This window comes from Babylonia areolata, chromosome 33 (genome assembly GCF_041734735.1).
Source record: "Babylonia areolata isolate BAREFJ2019XMU chromosome 33, ASM4173473v1, whole genome shotgun sequence".
Taxonomy (NCBI): domain Eukaryota; kingdom Metazoa; phylum Mollusca; class Gastropoda; order Neogastropoda; family Buccinidae; genus Babylonia; species Babylonia areolata.
Window position 1 is genome coordinate 8,399,282 of NC_134908.1, and position 21,839 is coordinate 8,421,120.

Genomic DNA, 21,839 nt, shown 5'->3' on the forward strand with positions numbered 1-21,839 from the left:
TTTGTGCATTTTTATTCACATGCACAACAATCAAACCAGATTAAGATGAAACGCTTGTATTGCTGAATTTTACAAAAACAGTTTCTCATTTCCCAGTTAACATTGTCAGCTGTTTTAAATCTGCTTGTCAAACACATAATTATACGTTAATAACCATTTTTACAAAAACAATTTTTAATTTCACAATCAATCAACATTGTCAGCTGTTTAAATCCGGTTATCAAACACATAATTATGCATTAATAACAATAGTGACGCAATCACATGGTGATTAGTGTTTTGCAGAGGCAAATCAGAGTGCTTGCACACCTGTCATTCACACGTACACATAACACTGAAGTGTGTGATTCATAGAAATGAAAATAAAATAACCAACAACAACAACAACAAAAAAAAACACACTTCAAACTACATCTGCATTGAAAGTTGGAAAAAACAAACAAACAAACAAAAAAACCAGAATGGAGTGGAGGAGGTGGGGAGAAGCAGATTTTTACAGCCAGATTTAAAAGCTCGAGCTAAAAAAGCATGCACATTTTAAAAGTTGAGAACAAAATCAGCTGTGGAAGATTAATGTTGGGGGTTTGGAGTGATGGCCTAGAGGTAACGCGTCCACCTAGGAAGCGAGAAAATCAGAACGTGCTGGTTCGAATCACGCCTCAGCTGCCAATATTTTCTCCCCCTCTTTTTTTTTTTTTTTCTTTCTTTTTTTTTCTCAAGGCCTGACTAAGCGCGTTGGGTTACGCTACTGGTCAGGCATCTGCTTGGCAGATGTGGTGTTGCGCATATGGATTTGTCCGAACGCAGTGACGCCTCCTTGAGCTACTGAAACTGAAACTGAAACTCTCCCCCTCTACTAGACCCTGAGTGGTGGTCTGGACACTAGTTATTTGGATGAGACGATAAACCGAGGTCCCGTATGCAGCATGCACTTAGTGCACGTAAAAGAACCCACAGCAACAAAAGGGTTGTTCCTGGCAAAATTCTGTAGAAAAATCCACTTTGATAGGAAAAACAAATAAACCTGCACGCAGGAAAAAAACCACCACCAAAAAATGGGTAGCGCTCTCAGTGTAGCAACGCTCTGCTCCCTGGGGAGAGCAGCCCGAATTCACACAGTGAAATACAATACAAAACAAAATCTCAACAAAATTCAGGTGAGATGCTCAGCAAAGCATAAAAGGGTGGTATATGTTGGTTGTTGTTTTTTTGTGTTTTTGTTGTTGTTGTTGTTTTGGATTTTTTTGCCTTGTTTTCCTTGCTGCCTCAACATCTGCACCATATCAGCGGCATTACTCCCATGCATTTCAAGCCCCAACCCCCACCCCCATACATGGCCACACTCGGGCAGTCTCAGCATGGACAGTCCACACACCAGAGGAGACCCTGCACTGCTGGAGCTGCTGAGTCACTCTGGTGGTGTTCACTAGTGCCTGTTCTGATCCAACGTACGCAGGACACCATCTACTAAGCCCCCTTACCGACGACAATAATCGCCTAGCCACAGAGCCAGAGTGAGCGCCCCCCCCCCCCCCCCCCCTCCATCCCACCCACACCAGTGGAGATGCCACCATTTAAAGGTGGCGAATGTTATCACCTGATACATTGAGATTATTTCTAAGCCCACTATGACACACTTCAACAGTGATGTGTCACTGAATTGATAAATCATTGTTGCGTTGTTTTTTGTGTGGTAAATTCAACGGTAATCAACTGATACGTACTGACAAGTTTACTGTCAAAATGGACAGATTATCGCAAAACAAACTGTAACACGCTTTCGCAGAGACAGAACATAACTAAATTAACATAAAACCAATCATGGCCTCTGTGTAGAAAGAAAAGTAGCCAAGTGACTTGTTCAGTTTGCTGTAATGCTCAGAATGGCACGCTTTCGCAGTGATAAAGCATTACATAATTTACATGGCACAAGATAAAAGAATACATTTTACATCTAAATGAGAGATTGTTGGCACGTTTGCTGATAAAAAGGAGGCACTGAGAAAAAAAAAAAGCATTTCATGCACAGTACCGTATGAACGTTTCATCATTCAGTGGGCAAAAATGAGCAAATATTCAACACAGTACATTCTATGTATCCAAACAGCACAAATTCGCCAATGATAAGAAATAGTGCTATTAATTTTTTTTTCTCCTAAAAATAACAAAATACAATAAGTAAAATCAAAACAAAATAATGGGAAGTAAAACAATAATAATCATAATCCAATAAGAAAATGTAATTGGCACATCGTTGATAAAAATAAATGCTCATGTGAATAATCATATATGCCTTTATATACACACATATCTTGGACATAAAATGCAACACATTAAAATGAAAATATTCAAGTAAATAATGCTATACAACTAAGACTGCCTTCATATTCAATACATCCACCAAGCAATGTTCACTTTGTTGGTCTCTTGATATCAAATCATATTGTGGTATGACAGTCAGACGTGTCCAACTGGAACCCCGAGAACAGTAGAGGAGGCAACTGCTGTCCTGACCATCTGAGCTAGAATTCCATTACAGTGGTTTGCCCAAGCTACACCCCCCACTCTCTCGGCCAAGAGGGTTTTAGGATCGTCAAGAGTTTGATGGTCCTAAAAACCCAAACTAGCCCCCAAGGCTGCAGCACTGCCCAGAGCTAGTGCAGTCTTGTGTTTCTTTTCTTGTTGTTGCGAACAAGTAAAACGATGACATGCCGTCTTCTGACCAAGCACAGTCTGCGTTCCAGCAAGGGCAAATGGCGGAAGCAGCCTCAACGATATAAGCCGTTACTGATCCGGAAATACGGATTAATTCGGGCGACTTGCAACCAATTATTTGTATGACTGTGAAGAAGTCCAATTTGGTATTGGCAGACAAAGTATTTCCAGAGAAAATGGCAATGTTCAAGTTTACCACGGACACACAGACAGACACACAGACAGACACACGCACACACAGAGACAACCGGGCACCGGGTTTATAACATAGACTCACTTAGTTTACACGAGTGAGTGAAAAAGTGGGACTCAAACTAAATGTCCAAAATTCTGGGCCAACACGCACCCCGCCCCCCTCCTCCTCCCGCTCCCCCACATCTTCACCACCCTCCACCCAAAGCACACACACACACACGAACAAGCCTCCCTCACACCCTCCCCCCCACCCATACCCCCCAACCTCACCACCACCACCCCAACAAAATAAACAAATAAATAAATGAAATAAAAATAAAAGCACGTCGATCTTCCTCTCCCTCTCTCCATCTCCCCCATCCCTTCTCTTTCTCTCTCCTTCCATCTCTCCCTCTGTCTACCTCTCTTCTTCCGTCTCTCTCTCTCTCTCACACACTCTCTCTCGTTCTCTCTTTTTTTTTTCTCTCTCTCACTTTCACTATCTCTCTCCCTCCATCTCTCCCTCTGTCTACCTTTCTTCTTCCATCTCTCTCTTTCTCACACACACACACACACTCTCTCTCTCTCTCTTTATATCTCTCTCTCACTTTCACTCTCTCTCTCTTCCTCCATCCTCTCCCTTTCTCCCTCTCTCTCTCCCCCCCCTCTCCCTCCCCCATCTCTTTCTCACACTTTCACTCTCTCTCTCTCTTCCTCCATCCTCTTTCTTTCTCCCTCTCTCTCCCCACTTGCCCTAAGGAGGCAAAGTTTCAAGTTAGTGATGCACTATGTTTGTGCACTACTCCGTTTGTAAAGGGCCGAGGCCTATACAATTAAACCATTTGTGTCCTTGTGTCCATCCTTTTCTCTTCCCCCCCCCTCTCCCCATCCCCTCCCTCTCTCTCTCCGCACCCTCTCCCCCCTTCTCTCTCCCTCCCCACCCCCACATCTCTCTCCCCCTCTCTCACTTAGGCAGATGCCCAGTGTTGACGAAGTTCTGAAGCCGGATGATCTCCAAGGCCGACATGCCGAACTCTTCCTTCAGGATGTCTTTGGTCAGCTGCCCGAGGATGTTCCCGTCGATCACGTGCTCGTGGAACATCGCCTGGTACTTGGAGAGCTTGAGCGTCGTCAGGAGGCCCTGCACGTCTTGGATGGTCCAGTGCTCTAGGGACTGGTCCAGCGGGAGGGTGGCCGCTTGGGGTTGGGGTTGGGGTTGGGGTTCGAATCCCCGGGCCGTGTTGCTGGTGGCGGTGGTGGAACCTTGGGGTTGTGGAGTCTGAGAGGGACAGAGGAATTCAGATTCACATTCGGATGTTTTATTCACAAAGGCCATGGTTCAGATTCAGGTTCAGATGTTTTTTTTCACAAAGGCCATGGTTCAGATTAAGAAGTTTTATTCATAAAGGCCATGGTTCAGATTCAGATGTTTTATTCACAAAGGCCATGGTTCAGATTCAGATGTTTTATTCACAAAGGTCATGGTTCAGATTCAAATATTTTATTCAAAAAGGCCATGGTTCAGATTCAGATTCAAATGTTTTATTCACAAAGGCCATGGTTCAGATTCAGATGTTTCATTCACAAAGGGCCATGGTTCAGATTCAGATTCAAATGTTTTATTCACAAAGGCCATGGTTCAGATTCAGATGTTTCATTCACAAAGGCCATGGTTCAGATTCAAATATTTTATTCTCAAAGGCCATGGTTCAGATTCAGATGTTTCATTCACAAAGGCCATGGTTCAGATTCAGATGTTTCATTCACAAAGGCCATGGTTCAGATTCAGATTCAAATGTTTTATTCACAAAGGCCATGGTTCAGATTCAGGTTCAGATGTTTTATTCACAAAGGCCATGGTTCAGGTTCAGATGTTTTATTCACAAAGGCCATGGTTCAGATTCAGATGTTTTATTCACAAAGGCCATGGTTCAGATTCAGATGTTTTATTCACAAAGGCCATGGTTCAGATTCGGATGTTTTATTCACAAAGGCCATGGTTCAGATTCAGGTTCAGATGTTTTATTCACAAAGGCCATGGTTCAGATTCGGATGCTTTATTCACAAAGGCCATGGTTCAGATTCGGATGTTTTATTCACAAAGGCCATGGTTCAGATCCGGATGTTTTATTCATAAAGGCCATGGTTCAGATTCAGATGTTTTATTCACAAAGGCCATGGTTCAGATTCAGATGTTTTATTCACAGAGGCCATGGTTCAGATTCGGATGTTTTATTCATAAAGGCCATGGTTCAGATTCAGATGTTTTATTCACAAAGGCCATGGTTCAGATTCAGATGTTTTATTCACAAAGGCCATGGTTCAGATTCAGATGTTTTATTCACAAAGGCCATGGTTCAGATTCAGATGTTTTATTCACAAAGGCCATGGTTCAGATTCAGATGTTTTATTCACAAAGGCCATGGTTCAGATTCAGATGTTTTATTCACAAAGGCCATGGTTCAGATTCAGATGTTTTATTCACAAAGGCCATGGTTCAGATTCGGATGTTTTATTCACAAAGGCCATGGTTCAGATTCAGATGTTTTATTCACAAAGGCCATGGCCCCTGACAAAGGGGTACGAATGCAGATACAAAAGTCGCACACCGATCAAGAGGAGTGGTCATGATAAAAACATATACAAGTGGAGCAGGTGTGTGTGTGTGTGTGTGTGTGTGTGTGTGTTTTGAACATGTACACGTAGGTGAATCTTTCTCTCTCTTTCCATATATATATATATATATATATATATATATATATATATATATATATATATATATATATATATATATATATATATATATGTGTGTGTGTGTGTGTGTGTGTGTGTGTGTGTGTGTGAGTGTAGATTCAATACATGCACATTTTTCTCATTTCATTCACGCATGTACACAAGCAAACACACACACACACACACACACACACACACACACGTCACACACATACATACACGTCACACACACACACACACACACACACACACACACACACACACACACACGTCATACACGCTGACCAGCCTTTCAAAAGGCATCATATAATAATTACATGAAAACACTACTGCTCCTACTACTACCTCTATTTCTACTGCAAAACACACACACACACACACACACACACACACACACACACTCACACTCAACGCCCCACCCCCCCACCCCGCACACCGCACAAAACTTCATACCTGGATAACTGCGGGACCCCTCGACGAATCCTTGCAAGACTGAACTCTCTTCGCTGAACGCGTGGGTGAAATGACGGCCATCTCTCTCTGATTCACGTAAACATCCGTCGCCAAGGCGGTGCCACTATTTTCACCACCCCCTTGAGAACCAGAACACGGCGACGATGACGACAGCAACGTCTCTTTTCTGTCCGGGGTGGTATCTTTCGCTGGGGGTGCCACCACTTCCTCAGCACCCACCACCGCAGTGGTGATGGTGGAGGGTTGTTGTGGGGAACGCGGTTTCGGCCCCTGCCCGGTGCTTGTGGAACCAGTGGGGCTACTGGAATTCTTGCCCCGGGCGTTCGCGGCTACATTTTTCGCCAGTTGCTGACCGGATCCGGTCGTTGCCACACTGCTGTTGTTGTTGTTGCTGATGCTGAAGCTGGTGTCGCCTCCCGGTTTATTAGGAGCCACAAGATGGTATTGATTCGGATTGGGTTTTTGTCTGATAGCGGGTTTAGCTGATGCCGCGCTGGTCTGAGGTTTTTGGCCGCCTCGCGAGAAGGGTAAGGTGGAGGATTTTGTGTACAGTTCCGCAGCACCAGGTGTTGTTCCCGCCACGGTAGTAGCAGCAGCAGCAGCAGCAGCAGCAGTTGCCGGGGCGGCAGTATTTCGTTTGAGGGTTGAGGAGGTGGAGAAGGTGGTAGAGGAGCGGGAAGGAGATTTTTGTTGTTGTTGTTGTTGCTGTGTCGGTCTCAGGTGAACTCCTGGCCATTTCTGCTGCTGTCCTAGTTCGGAGTCTTCGTCGTTGTCGTTGTTTTGGGGGGCCGGGTCAGTGGTGGTGTTGTTCGTGGGGGTCTTCTTCCCTCCGGCGGCTCCTTTCCCTGCGGAGGAGGGGGAGGATGTGGTGGAGGGTGGTGGCTTCTGTTTGAGTTTCTTTCTGGCTTCTTGGATTTGGGCGGCAAGGGAGGAATCGCTGTTTGCCGACAGTGTTGCCGCTCCCGGTGTGGAAATTTTGTTGGTGGTGGTGGTGACGTCTGCTGAGGAGGAGGAGGAGGAGGAGGGTGGTGTTGGTGGTGGTGGTCTGGTTCTGGTGGTGGTGGTGGTGACGTCTGCTGAGGAGGAGGAGGAGGAGGGTGGTGTTGGTGGTGGTGGTCTGGTTCTGGTGGTGGTGGTGGGGACTTTGATGGGGGTGTACTCTCTGGAGATGCTGTTTTGCGATTTCATGCCGATCTGTTGGGGGAATGAATGAGTGAATGAATGAATGGATAAATAAATAAACGAATAAAAAGAAAAGAAATAAAGAACTGATACAAACACAGGCACACACACACACACACACATACGCACGCACACACACATACACATACGCACACGCGTGCGCACACACACGCACTGGCACGCACACACTCTCTCTCTCTCTCTCTCTCACAGACACACACACAAAGAGAGAGAGAGTGATGGGGAAATGATGGGGTTGATACGTACAGGTTCGTAATAGCTGACGTCATCATTATTCACGTCAACATACACGTCAGCTGGGTCCTGAGGTGGTCCATCCACGGTCCCCTGTGACGTAGTGCATGTATTGAGTCTCTTTCGTCAGAGCACACACACACACACACACACACACACAATCACACACACACAATCACACACACGCACGCACACACACCACTGCTCCCTCCACACGCACACAGACTCAGAACACACACACACACACACACACACACACACATACACCTCCGCACCCTCCACACGCACACAGACACAGAACACACGCACACACACACACACACACACCACCGCCCCATCCACACGCACACACTCAGAACACACACACACACACACACACACACACACACACACACACACACCACTGCTCCCTCCACACGCACACACACACACACACACACACACACACACACACACAGAAGATACTTCCCCGCCCCACACCAACCCTTCACACACACACACACACACCCCCCATCCACCCCCACCGCACCCCCCACATACATATGAACACACACACACATCTCCCAAGCCCCGCCCCCCCACCCCACCCCCTTGTCCTTTCCCCAAATACCCATCCTCCCCCCCCCAACCCCCCCGGCCCCCCCCCCCCCCCCCCACACACACACCCACACACGTACCGACACATGATGCGAGACGTCCTCATACACCCATTCATCCCCCGACGCGCCGCGCAGACTCGAACCCGAACTCGCTCCACCAACACCACCACCACCACCACCAACACCACCATGGACATTCATGTACTCAGCATCATCACCACCACCACCACCACCAGCTGAGGCCCCACCAATCCTCGTCCTTGTCGTCGCCGGATCGGAGCCCTGTGGATGTGGTCGTGGTTGTGGCGGGGGTCGCCTCTGTCGCTGGAATGGACGCTGCTGCTGCTGCTCCTCCTGCTGCTGTTGTTGTTGCTGTCGTTGTTGTCGTTGTTGTTGTTGTTGTTGTCGCTGCTCACGGACGCTGATGTAGACGGCGTTCTCGATATTCTGGTAGATGTTGTCCGTGGCCTTGATGGGCTTTTTGGAGAGCTGGACGATCTCTGGAATGAAGAAAGGAAATGGAGGGAAAGAGTGGGGGGGTGGGGAGGGAGGAAGGGAGAGGAGGGGGTGTGGGGGTGGGGAGGGGGAAGGGGAGAAAGGTAGGGAAGGAAGGAGGGTGGGGGGGGGGGGGTTAGGAAGCAAGGAAGGCAAGGAAGGAATGGAGGGAGGAAAGAGGGTGCGGGAGGGAGGGAGGGGAAAAGGAAGAAAGGGAAGGAGGGAAGGGGATGTTAGGAGGGAGGAAGGAGGGTGGGAGGGGTAAGGGAGGGAGTGAATGGGGGAGGGAGGAGGGCGGGAGGGGTAAGGGAGGGAGTGAATGGGGGAGGGAGGGAAGTAGAGGTAGAGACGGGGGGACGAAGAGACGGAGGAAGGAAAGAAGAAAGAGGAAGGGGAGGGAGGGGGAACGGGGAGAGGGGGGAAGAAGGAAGACAGGTAGGGAAGGGTGTATATATATATATATATATATAGATATATATAGATATATATTAATGCTATATATATACAGACAGCATTAAAAGATTGCAGATCAACATCAGGTGTGTTATTCTATCGTATGAAAACAACAACAGCAACTCAACAGGAGGCTTGGGAAGGAGGGAGGGAAGAAGACGAAGAAAAAGAAGAGGGGGAAGAGGAGGAAGAAGAGGAAGAAGGAAAAGACGAAGAAAATGAAGCTGAGGCAGAAGAAGAAGAACAACAACAACAACAATAACAACAACAACAACAGCAACAACAACAACAAGATCTGAAGAACAAAAACAACAAAACAACAAAAGATTAGAAGAACAAAGAGGGGGAGGAGAAGAAGAAGAAGAAGAAGAAGAAGAAGAAGAAGAAGAAGAAGAAGAAGAAGAACAACAACAACAACAACAACAACAACAACAACAAGATCTGAAGAACAAAAACAACAAAGCAACAAAAGATTAGAAGAACAAAGGGGAGGAGAAGAAGAAGAAGAAAGAAAAGCAGATGCAGGAAAAGAAAGAAAGAAAGAAGAAGAAGAAGAATGAGAAGAAGAACAACAACAACAACAGCAACAACAAAATAACACCAGCACCAACACCACCACCAACAACAACAGCAACACCAACAACAACAACACCAAAAAGTACAACAACAAGTACAACAACAACAAAATAACACCAGCACCAACACCAACACCAACAACACCACCAACAACAAGTACAACAACAACAACAACAACAACAAAATAACACCACCACCAACACCACCAACAACAACACCACCAACAACAACAAGTACAACAACAACAACAAGCACAACAACAACAACAAAATAACACCAACACCACCACCACCAACACCACCACCAACAACAACAAGTACAACAACAACAACAAAATATCACGACCACCAACAAGAACAACAACAACACCAACACCAACAACAACAATAACACCAACACCACCACCAACACCACCACCAACACCACCAACAACACCACCACCAACAACAATAACACCACCACCAACACCAACACCACCACCACCAACACCACCACCACCAACAACAATAACACCACCACCAACACCACCACCAACACCACCACCACCAACAACAACACCAACACCACCACCACCACCACCACCATCACCACCACCACCACCACCAACAATAACACCACCACCAACACCACCACCACCACCACCACCAACACCACCACCACCACCAACAATAACACCACCACCAATAACACCACCACCAACACCACCACCAACACCAACACCACCAACAACAACAACAACACCACCACCACCACCAACAATAACACCACCACCACTACCAACAACAACAACACCACCACCACCACCACCACCAACAACACCAACACCACCACCACCAACAACACCACCACCACCAACAACAATAACACCACCACCAACACCACCACCAAAACCACCACCACCACCACCACCAACACCGCCACCACCACCACCAACACCACCACTACCAACACCACCACCAACATCACCACCAACATCACCACCACCACCACCACCACCAACAAAGACACACCCGAGTCCCCCTGGTCCTGGGAGAAGTCAAGGTGCAGAGCCTGGGAATGGAGGAGGGCCCTCATGTGGCTCCACCCCCCGTCCGTGATGCCCCGCCCACTGACGCCTGTCACCAGGCTGAAGCGCACATCCTTCAGGTACATGGGGATCGGGATCGCCGTCTTCCACAGCTGACCTGACCCCGCCCCCCAGGACGCATGACAGACAGTTTCAGTTTCAGTTTCACTTTCTCAAGGAGGCGTCACTGCGTTCGGACAAATCCATACACGCTACACCACATCTGTTGAGCAGATGCCTGACCAGCAGCATAACCCAACGCGCTTAGTCAGGCCTTGAGTGTATGCTTACATATTTGTGTACCTATGAAAGTGGATTTCATTTTACGTAATTTCGCCAGAGGACAACACTCTCGTTGCCATGGGTTCTTTTTCAGTGCGCCAAGTGCGTGCTGCACACGGGACCTCGGTTTGTCATCTCATCCGAAAAGACTAGACGCTCAGTTTGATTTTCCAGTCAAACTTAGGAGAAAGGGCGAGAGCGGGATTCGAACCCACACCCTCACGGACTCTCTGTATTGGCAGCTGAGCGTCTTAACCATTCTGCCACCTTCCTCCATGACAGACAGTGTAAGAAGGAGGACGGGGGTGTCTTAATTAACTCTCTCCATACGAACGGCGAAAGAGACGACGTTAACAGCGTTTCCCCCCAACTTCCCTCCTCAAAATATTGTAAGCGGAACGCTCTTATACTGAAGAGGTGAATGTTGACAAAGAATACCACAATTCTGACGACAGAAGCTAAAGGTTGGGTCATTCAGACACCCACTGGACATCCGAGGGGTCTGTGTAGAGGAGAAGAGAGGACTGGCCGTACTGAGTGAGTTGACAGGTCACCACTGCGTTCGTTCGGTCGACTGCTTCCTTTTCTATGTTATTTTTACTTTATTTATTTCATTTTATTTTATTTTATTTTATTTTTATTGTTATTTATTTCTTTTTTTTATTTATTTTATTTTATTTTATTTTTTGTTGTTATTTTTACTTTATTTATTTTATTTTATTTATTTTTATTGTTATTTTTATTATTAATTAATTAATTATTTTATTTTATTTTTCTAATTAATTTATTCTTTATTTTCTTCTTCGGTTTTTTCTCTCTGAAGGCCTGACTAAGCGCGTTGGGTTACGCTGCTGGTCAGGCATCTGCTTGGCAGATGTGGCGTGGCGTATATGGATTTGACCGAACGCAGTGACGCCTCTTTGAGCTACTGATACTGATACTATCTAGACAGATAGGTAGGTAGATAGACATTAGGTATATATATATATTATGGAGTGATGGCCTAGAGGTAACGCGTCCGCCTAGGAACTCGAGAGAACCTGAGCGCGCTGGTTCCAACCACGGCTCAGCCGCCGATATTTTCTCCCCCTCTTCTATTCTAGACCTTAAGTGGTGGTCTGGACGTTAGTCATTCGGATGAGACAATAAACCGAGGACCCGTGTGCAGCATGCACTTAGCGCACGTAAAGGAACCCACGGCAACAAAAGGGTTGTTCCTGGCAAAATTCTGTAGAAAAATCCACTTCGATAGGAAAAACAAATAAAACTGCATGCAGGAAAAATTAAAAAAAAAAAAAAAAAAAAAAAAAAAAAAGGGTGGCGGTGCAGTGCAGCGACACGCTCTCCCTGGGGGGGAGAGCAGCCCGAATTTCACACAGAGAAATCTGTTGTGACAAAAAGAAATACAAAATATAAAAAAAAATACTCCTCACCCCCCTCAAAAAAAAAAAAAAAAAAAAAAAAAAACAGACAGACAGACACACACACACAGAGAGAGAGAGAGAGAGAGAGAGAGAGAGAGAGAGATTAGGTGATCGCCAAATTTTATTTATTTAATTAACTAATTATCTATAATTTCATTGATTCCTTGATTCATTTATTCGTCTATTCATGTATGTTATTGATTTATTTGTTATATATTCATCTATTTATTGATTCACTCGTTCATTTATTTATCAGCGTGTTCGTTTATTTGTTTGCTTATGTATTTTACAAAAAAAAAAGAATATATATATATATATATACTGATTGATTGATTCATTTTTTCATCAATTCATTTATTTATTTACTTATTTATTTATCTATGAATTTGTTTTACAATATACATGAATATAGTAGCGTCAAATGAAGCAGATACGACACACCACATTAGAATCACGTGTGAAAGAAAAGACCGAAAAGAAAAGTCATAACGAGATGGCTGCTGAAGACAGTATCGAATCTCTCTCTCTCTTCAAACTTTTTTTTTTTTTTTTTTTTTTTTGGGGGGGGGGGGGGAGGGGGGGAGAATGGGGGGAGGGAGTGGGGAGAGTGCGGGGGCGGGAGGGGAATAATTGCTGTGCCTGTGTGTTGGCGGATCGAGTGACTGTAATATAATCATTGATCAGTTGATATGATTGTATTGTATTCTATTTCTCTTTTTGTCTCTTTTCTCTGTGTGAAATTCGGGCTGCTCTCCCCCAGGGAGAGCGCGTCGCTACACTACAGCGCAACCCCCCCCCCCCCCCCCCCCCCCCCATTTTTTTTTTTTTTTTTTTCCTGCGTGCAGTTTGTTTTTCCTATCGAAGTGGGCTTTTCTACAGAATTTTGCCAGGAACAACCCTTTTGCTGCCGTGGGTTCTTTTACGTGCGCTAAGTGCATGCTGCACACGGGACCTCGATTCGTCGTCTCATCCGAATGACTAGCGTCCAGACCACCACTCAAGGTCTAGTGGAGGGGGTGGGGGGGAAGAAAATATCGGCGGCTGAGCTGTGATTCGAACCAGCGCGCTCATATTCTCTCCCTTGCTAGGCGGACGCCTTACCTCTAGGCCATCACTCACATAGAGTGAATCTAGAATGAATCTGAATAATTTGTGCCTGGTAGGGTGGGAAGAGCAACGACGGAGATGGTAAACGATATCACATACAACATATCATAATTAGTACAATGAAGGTCCACTGGCATCGCCTTCATGGCCAACAGGGCAGTTACTTCAAATACTGAAACACACACACACACACACACACACACACACACACACAACAACAACAACAACAACAACAACAACAAACCACACACACACACACACACACACATCATCATCATCATCATCATCATCATCATAACCCCCCTGCCCCCTCCTCACACATATACATATACCTCCACTTCCCAACAAACACACACATCACCACCACCACCACCCAACCCCCAACACACACACACACACACACACACACGCACTAATCACCTTCAACCACGGTGTTCGCCAAGAAGTAGCTCTCTTCATGCTGCCGAATGATCTTCAACGTGCTCAAGCTGCGAGTGGCGTTCTCTGTGCCGAAATTGAAGCGCATGTGGGCGTCCGCGAGCCTGATCTTCACAGGAAGGTTATACTGCTCAACGATCTCTCCAATGGTGAGGGCAACTGTTGAGGCTGAAGAAAAAAATTTAAAAAAAAAAAGAGGAAAAAAACCAACGACTGACAAATAAACATAAAAAAAACAAACAACAAAAATATGTACATAAATCAAATGAGTAAATGAATGAATAATAAGCAAATAGATAAACAGATAACTAAATGAATGAACAGATTAGCGAACAAACAAATAAATATATACATAAATGAGTAAATAAAGAAAGATAAACCCAGGTAAATAAAGAAGTAAATAAACGAAACCCAGGTAAATAAAGAAGTAAATAAACGAGTACGTAGATAAACAAATAAATGAGTGAACAGATCACTCACTCACTCACTAAATGAATAGATGAATGAATAAACAAATAAACAAACACACAGATAGATAACTGAGTATAAAGTAAATATAAACCCAGATAAATAAAGAAATAAATGAACGAGTACACAGATATATAAATAAATGAGTAAAAAGATCAATCAATCAATAGATAAACAAATAAAGAAATAGATAGATAAATAAATGAGTAAACAAAGATAAACAAGCTCAGGTAAATAAACAAGTAAATAAATGAGTACATAGATAAACAAATAAATGTGTAAACAAGTTAATGAAATAAACAAAACAAACAAATAAAAAGAAAATGGTCAAATAAATAAACAAACAAATGAATGAAAAAAATATACATATATAGATAGATAAATGAATAAATGAATAAATAAATTTTAGATAGATAGAAAAATAAATAAACGAATAAATACAGAAAATTAAACCCAGAAAAATAAATAAACGAATAAATACAGAAAATTAAACCCAGGTAAATTACCAAGTAAATAAATAAACAAATGAATGTGTAAATAGATAGACAGATAAATGAAAAAATAAATAAATGAAAAATAGATTGATAGATAGATAGATAATTAGATCGATTATATTAGATTAGATAGATAAATATACAAAGAGATAGGTGAATAAATGAGTAAATAAAGATAAATAAACCCAGGGAAATAAACAAGTAAATTCCAAAAGTGCACAGATAAACAAATGTGAGAAACAGACAAAAGGACAGATAGATTAATAAATGAAAAGATAAATAGATGAATAAATGAGTAAATAAAATAATAAACCCGGGTAAATAAACAAGTACATAAATGAGAACATAGATAACAAACAACTGTGTAAAACAGACAAGTAAATACATAAACAAACAAATAAGCAACAAGTAAATAAACAAATAAATAAATAAACAAAACAAATAAACAGAAAGAAAGATAGATAGATAGATAGATAGACAGATGCAAAGAAACAAAACGAATAGCTGAATGAATAAATAAATAAATAAATAAAGGACGCCCTCACTGGACTGCGCGCCGACGTTGAACAGGTGGGGGTAGTCGAGCGGAACGCTGAGTGAGTTCCGCTGGTCGTCATGCACCAATACCCTCCTCTGTTTGCGTAACTCTTGTAGCCTCAGTACCTGGGGGTAAAAAGTATGTACATCTATCTATCTATCTATCTAATCTATCTATCTATCTATCTATTTGTGTAACTTAGCAGCGAAGGAAAACAGTTTCACTTTCAGCATCTCAAGGAGGTGACATTGCGTTCGGACAAATCCATATACGCTACACCACATCTGCTAGGCAGATGCCTGACCAGCAGCATAACCCAACGCGCTTGTCAGGCCTTGAGTGCATGCTTATAACTATATTTGTGTACCTATCAGAGTGGATTTCCTTCCACAGTGATTTTGCCAAGAGACAACACTCTCGTTGCCATGGGTTCTTTTTCAGCGCGCCAAGTGCAGTGCTGCACACGGGACCTCGGTTTGTCATCTCATCCGAAAGACTAGACGCTCAGTTTTGATTTTCCAGTCACACTTGGGAGAAAGGGCGAGAGCGGGATTCGAACCCACACACTCACGGATTCTCTATATTGGCAGCTGAGCGTCTTAACCATTCTGCTACCTTCCTCCAGGAGGAAAACAAGTGCAGGTAAAAACTAAACAACTCTTTCGCTATTTCAGAATAACTTTGCAAAGATTAAAAAGGGTAACGTGTATATATATATATATATATATATATGTGTGTGTGTGTGTGTGTGTGTGTGTGTGTGTGTGTGTGTGTGTGGGTGTGCGCGCGCGCGCGCGCGTGTGTGTGTGTGTTGAAGTAGATGTCAACAATTTCTCCAGTGGGTATTTTGTTTGTTTGTTTATTTTCTTACTAATGACGTTTTTTTCATCTTCTCGAAATCGGGTGAACAATGGTTCATAAGCATTAATAAACTTAATTCAAGACTATCATGTCATTTGAAATGTTACAATGATTGCCAGTGCGCTTTGTGCTGTTAGATTGGTGCACTCATTCAAAGGACAGTACTACACACTTTTACGCTAAACACTATGTCAATCTAAAACCTTGACATTACATCTCATACTTAGAAAACAAGCTCAGCAAGAAAATATCCATCATGTAAACATCAGACTTACAATGCATTAATGGAATTAAGTTCTATTCTTCCTGAATGCTTTGAAAAAAAAAAGGGGGGTAACACTGCAAATGCAGGAAATCAGGAATTTGTCCAAAATTTTTGGTTGAAACATCCTAAAAATAATACACATAGTATCGTTATCTACACTTATGTTCTGATGGAGGGGAGAGGGGTGGGGGTGGGGGTGGGGGTGGAGAGAAAGTACTAGCGAGTGCAGAGTTCGAACCAGCAATTCTCTCACATTCTCTCCCTTTGAAGGGGGCGGACGCGATACTGCCAAAAGCCAACAGTCCACTTTCGCAATGCGATACAACAATACTTCTTTTTTGGGGGGGAACGCTACCACCACCAAAAGACGCTCCTCCCCGCCCCCAAACACATACACACACGCGCCCGCGTGCACACACACACACACACACACACACGCATATATATATATATATGTATATATATATATACACGTTTACACACAAACTCTCACACACACCCTTACACACAGCCACACACACACACACACACAACACACGCACGCACACACACACACACACACACACATATATATATATATATATATATATATATATATATATATATATATATATATATATACACGCAAACACACACAAACTCTCTCACACACACCCTTACACACACACACACAACACACGCACACACACACACACTCACGCACGCACACACACACAAATGTGTGTGCGTGAGTGTGTGTGTGTGTGTGTGTGTGTGTGTGTGTGTGTGTGTGCGCGCGCGTGCGTGTGTTGTGTGTGTGTGTGAGAGAGAGAGTTTGTGTGTGTTTGCGTGTATATAATTATATATATATATATATATATGTGTGTGTGTGTGTGTGTGTGTGTGTGTACACACACTCAAACACACACAGAGACACAGCCACACACGCTCACACACAGAGACACAAACACACACACACACGCACACACAACACCACCTGCCCCGCCCCCCACTCCCCATTCTCTCCCCTCGCCTCGTTCATGGTATTAAACTCACCTGCCCAGTACAGAAGCTCGTCTCCTCTCTGTTGCTAAGGTAACCAGTGTTGACCACCACGAGCAGGGGAAGGTCATGGCCGTGGTGGACAGAGAGGTCAAGGGCGGTCAAAGCCTCCTTCCTGTCGTGCAGGTACTCCAGATGACTCAACATAATGCCCGGGCAGGTTTTTTGGGTCACGAACCTATAAATAGACTATTATTTTATGTTCGTGGCTTTAAGTGGTGTGGCGCCCTGCGCGCGCGGCCACACACCTGTTTTGGAGGGGAACACATCAAAAACAAGGGAAAAAAAGGAACATTTTAAAATTATATTCAATACATAAAAAGCTTGGATTTTTTTTATTTTTAAAGTGCATCACAAGTGAGTCTTGAAGGCCTTGCCTCTCTTGTTTCAAAATGTAATGTTTAAGATGAGAAAGATCAGTTTAAAGCAAATTAACTCCACTAGCATTACAGAGTAATTTCCCTTGTTCTACTGTCTACACCAAAACGTTTGCAATAAATAAAACTTCCATGCTTAGCAAAAGAAGTTCCTGTTTGAACAAAAAATGATAATAATGACAGATCTTTTGTTGGGTCGAATATCAGATCAAAGTGCCAAGTTTAGAGAATACAAAAAATATAAATATAACAGTAAATGCAGTTTGCATATAATTAGGCTTCATTCTTTATTTTTTTGTGCCCATCCCAGAAGCGCAATATTGTTTTAAACAAGATGACTGGAAAGAACTGAATTTTTCCTATTTTTATGCCAAATTTGGTGTCAACTGACAAAGTAGTTGCAGAGAAAATGTCAATGTTAAAGTTTACCACGGACACACAGACACACACACATACAGACACACACACACACACACAGACAACCGAACACCGGGTTAAAACATAGACTCACTTTGTTTTTCACAAGTGAGTCAAAAAGGAACTCTTCCTGAAAAGGTTGGTATCATCTCCAACAACATCTTCAGTCTTTCCTCATGAACATAAAAAAAAGAAAGAAAGAGAGCAAGAAGAGCAGGATATCCGGTTTCGCGGCACGATTCTTCCTCTCTCTCTTTCTCTCGGGCGGGGGTGGGGAGTAGGGAAATGAACATTGGAAACTTAGTTTCCCAAGGCCTAACTGCTGGGACTCCAGTGTCAGTGTCATGACATTTAATAAATTAACTGTTTCTCAATTTCATTTCTTCAAGGAGGCGTCACTGTATTTCATTTGTTTTTTCTTCTTCTTCTTCTTTTTTTTTTTTTTTATCACAACAGATTTTTTCTGTGTTAAATTCGGGCTGCTCTCCCCAGTGAGAGCGCGTCGCTACTCTACAGCGCCACCCATTTTTTTGGTATTTTTTTCTGCGTGCAGTTTTATTTGTTTTTCCTATCGAAGTGGGCTTTTCTACAGAATTTTGCCAGGAACAACCCTTTTTTTGCCATGGGTTCTTTTACGTGCGCTGAGTGCATGCTGCACACGGGACCTCGGTTTATTGTCTCATCCGAATGACTAGCGTCAAGACCGCCACTCTAGGTCTAGTGGAGGGGGAGAAAGAGAAAATATCGGCGGCTGAGCCGTGATTGGAACCAGCGCGCTCAGATTCTCTCGCTTCCTATGCGGATGCGATACTTCTACTGGCCATCACTCCACATGCGTTCGGATATATCCATGTACGCGGAACCACCTCGGCTGGGCAGGTACATCACCAGCAGCATAACCCAACGCGCCTATATAGTAGGGCTTGAGTGCGTGCATATGTATTAATGAATCTATTAGAGTGGATTTCTTCTACAGCTTCGTTCGTTCGTTCTTTAGTTTAACGTCTTTTCACTGTAAGTGATATTAGACGAGGGAAGGAAAAAAAATCGAGTGGGAGGAGGGGTATGGGTGGGGGGTGGGGGAATTACTGTGTACGCATACGAGTAAGTGAAAGTGTGTGTGTGTGTGTGTGTTTGTGTGTGTGTGTGTGTGTGTGTGTGTGTGTGTGTGTGTGTGAAAATTATTGATTTAAGTTTTGTTTAAAAAATAAACAAAAAAACATAACAATATAACATATTTCTAATGAAAAACTAACAACTATAACAGCGAACCAACTGGACTATTTAACAAGGAGTTGAAAAAGTCATACATTAGCAATGGACTGCTGAAGATCGTCAACACTGAAGATGATTTCAGTTCAGGGATTTGAGACTTTAACATATCGCAAGTTGGTATATGATCGGCTGTTATGTGAGCACCACAGATGCAAGAAACATTACTGACATGTAGCTTTTTTGCGAGAGGATAACATTCGTTTGCCATACGTTCTTTACGGTTTCTCTATTTTATCTGTTACTGGAGCATCAGTTTCTGCACATGCTATCAAACGGTGTCAGCGTTATTCTCTCTCTCTCTCTCTCTCTGTTTCTCTTTCCATCCCTTTTATTTCACACCTTACAGACGAATGGGGGTAAATACCACCGTCATTCAAAAAGTACGTAACTCAGCAGAGAGTTGACTGCTAATGCGCTCGTTCGTTGACTGACTTACTGACTGAACCACAGAGCCGGCAAAAAAGGAAGAGGCAAAAGGAGAGAATGAGAGAGAGAGAGAGAGAGAGAGAGAGAACGTGTGTGTGTGTGTGTGTGTGTGTGTGTGTGTGTGTGTGTGTGTGTGTGTGTGTGTGTGTGTGTGTGTGTGTGTGCATGCTTATGTGTGGTAATGTGTATATGCGCGAGTGTGTTTGTGTCTTCGCGCGCGCGAGTGTGTGCGTGCGTATGATTGAGAGAGAGAGAGAGAGAGAGAGAGAGAGAGAGAGAGAGAGAGAGAGAATGTGTGTGTGTGTGTGTGTGTGTGTGTGTGTGTGTGTGTGTGTGTGTGTGTGTGTGTGTGTCTGCGTGCCTGTGTGCGTGCGTACGTGTTGTGACGTAAATGTGTGTAAATGTATGTATGTATGTGTAAATGTATGTATGTATGAATGAATGTATGTAATGTATGTATGTAATGCATGCATGCATGCATGCATGTATGAATGTATATATATATATATATATATATGTATGTATGTATGTGCGTGCGTGCGTGTGTGTGTGTGTATGTATGTATGTATGTATGTATGTATGTATGTATGTATGTGTGACAGGTCCAAGTCAGGAAGAAACGGACGACCGAGGGGAATAAACGACACAGAGAGAGACAAGCAGCCAGGAAAAGCGAGGAGAAGACTGGGCGATAAAATGAACGTCCCCGGCTCAACCAGGATGTACACAGTGTAGGAGGGGAAAAAAAAAAAAAAAAAAAAACCGAGAAAGAATGATAAGGGGATGGGGGTGGTGGTGGGGGTGAGTGGGTAGCGGTTAGGAGAAGAAATGCTGGTTGGAAAACACACACACACACACACACACACACACACACACACAGAGCGCGCGAGAGAGAGAGTGTGAGTGAGTAAAGGACAACCTCGGCTTTTCTGTGCACATTTTAAAACATCTATTTGTTTATCTAGTAGTCTCGGCTTTTCTATGCACATTTTTGAATATTCATTTATCTATTTACCAGCCTCGTCTGTTCTATGCACATCAGTTCAAAAATATTTATTGGTTTATTTGTGATATCATTTAATGATTTTTTTTTTCAAGTTCAATTTAACGACTTTTTATATTAATGTTTATTTATGATATCATTTAATGATTTTTTTTCAAGTTCAATCTAACTTTTTATATTAACTCTCTCCATACGAACGGCGAAAGAGACGACGTTAACAGCGTTTCACCCCAATTACCATCATCAAAATATTGCAAGCGGAAGGCTCTTATACTGAAGAGGTGAATGTTGACAAATAATACCACAATTCTGACGACGAAAGCTAAAGCTTGGGTCATTCAGACACCCACTGGACATCCGAGGGGTCTGTGTAGAGGAGAAGAGAGGACTGGCCGTACTGAGTGAGTTAATGTAGTTACAGACGGAACGTGTCATAATGGATCCAATCAAACTTCGGTATTTCTATTACTTCTTTCTCTATAGACTCACGCCCCCTTTCAGTGATTCGATAACTTCTCAATGTGATTATTTCTTTCTGGTTAAATTCTTAACTGAAAAGCAAAATCCCGAATGGTATCTTTGTACTCTGCTAAAGCCAAATTAAAAACAAGCATGAACTAATATACGTTGTCTTTGTTAGTAATTTAATTTTTGATTTTGTCACAATGATCGTTCACAGACTGGGTGGGTTTGGTTTTTTT

General features: G+C 43.4%; 1 protein-coding gene across 2 annotated transcripts in view; it reads right to left on the bottom strand.

Annotated features, from left to right (window-relative positions):
• Positions 1-46: 46 nt before the first annotated feature.
• The window catches only part of LOC143276918 (uncharacterized), a 33,244-nt gene continuing 11,451 nt past the window's right edge, over positions 47-21,839 (bottom strand). The window contains exons 2-9 of one of the 2 annotated variants that reach the window (XM_076581584.1): positions 17,635-17,818; positions 15,481-15,598; positions 13,956-14,141; positions 10,667-10,840; positions 8,211-8,632; positions 7,546-7,626; positions 6,076-7,290; positions 47-4,168 (exon numbers count right to left, since the gene is read on the bottom strand). In XM_076581584.1, coding sequence (XP_076437699.1) covers positions 3,854-4,168; positions 6,076-7,290; positions 7,546-7,626; positions 8,211-8,632; positions 10,667-10,840; positions 13,956-14,141; positions 15,481-15,598; positions 17,635-17,787 — 2,664 coding nt within the window. In that variant the 5' untranslated portion in view covers positions 17,788-17,818 and the 3' untranslated portion in view covers positions 47-3,853. Of the gene's footprint in view, positions 4,169-6,075; positions 7,291-7,545; positions 7,627-8,210; positions 8,633-10,666; positions 10,841-13,955; positions 14,142-15,480; positions 15,599-17,634; positions 17,830-21,839 lie in introns of both variants that reach the window. The other variant, XM_076581585.1, reaches the window with a different exon arrangement.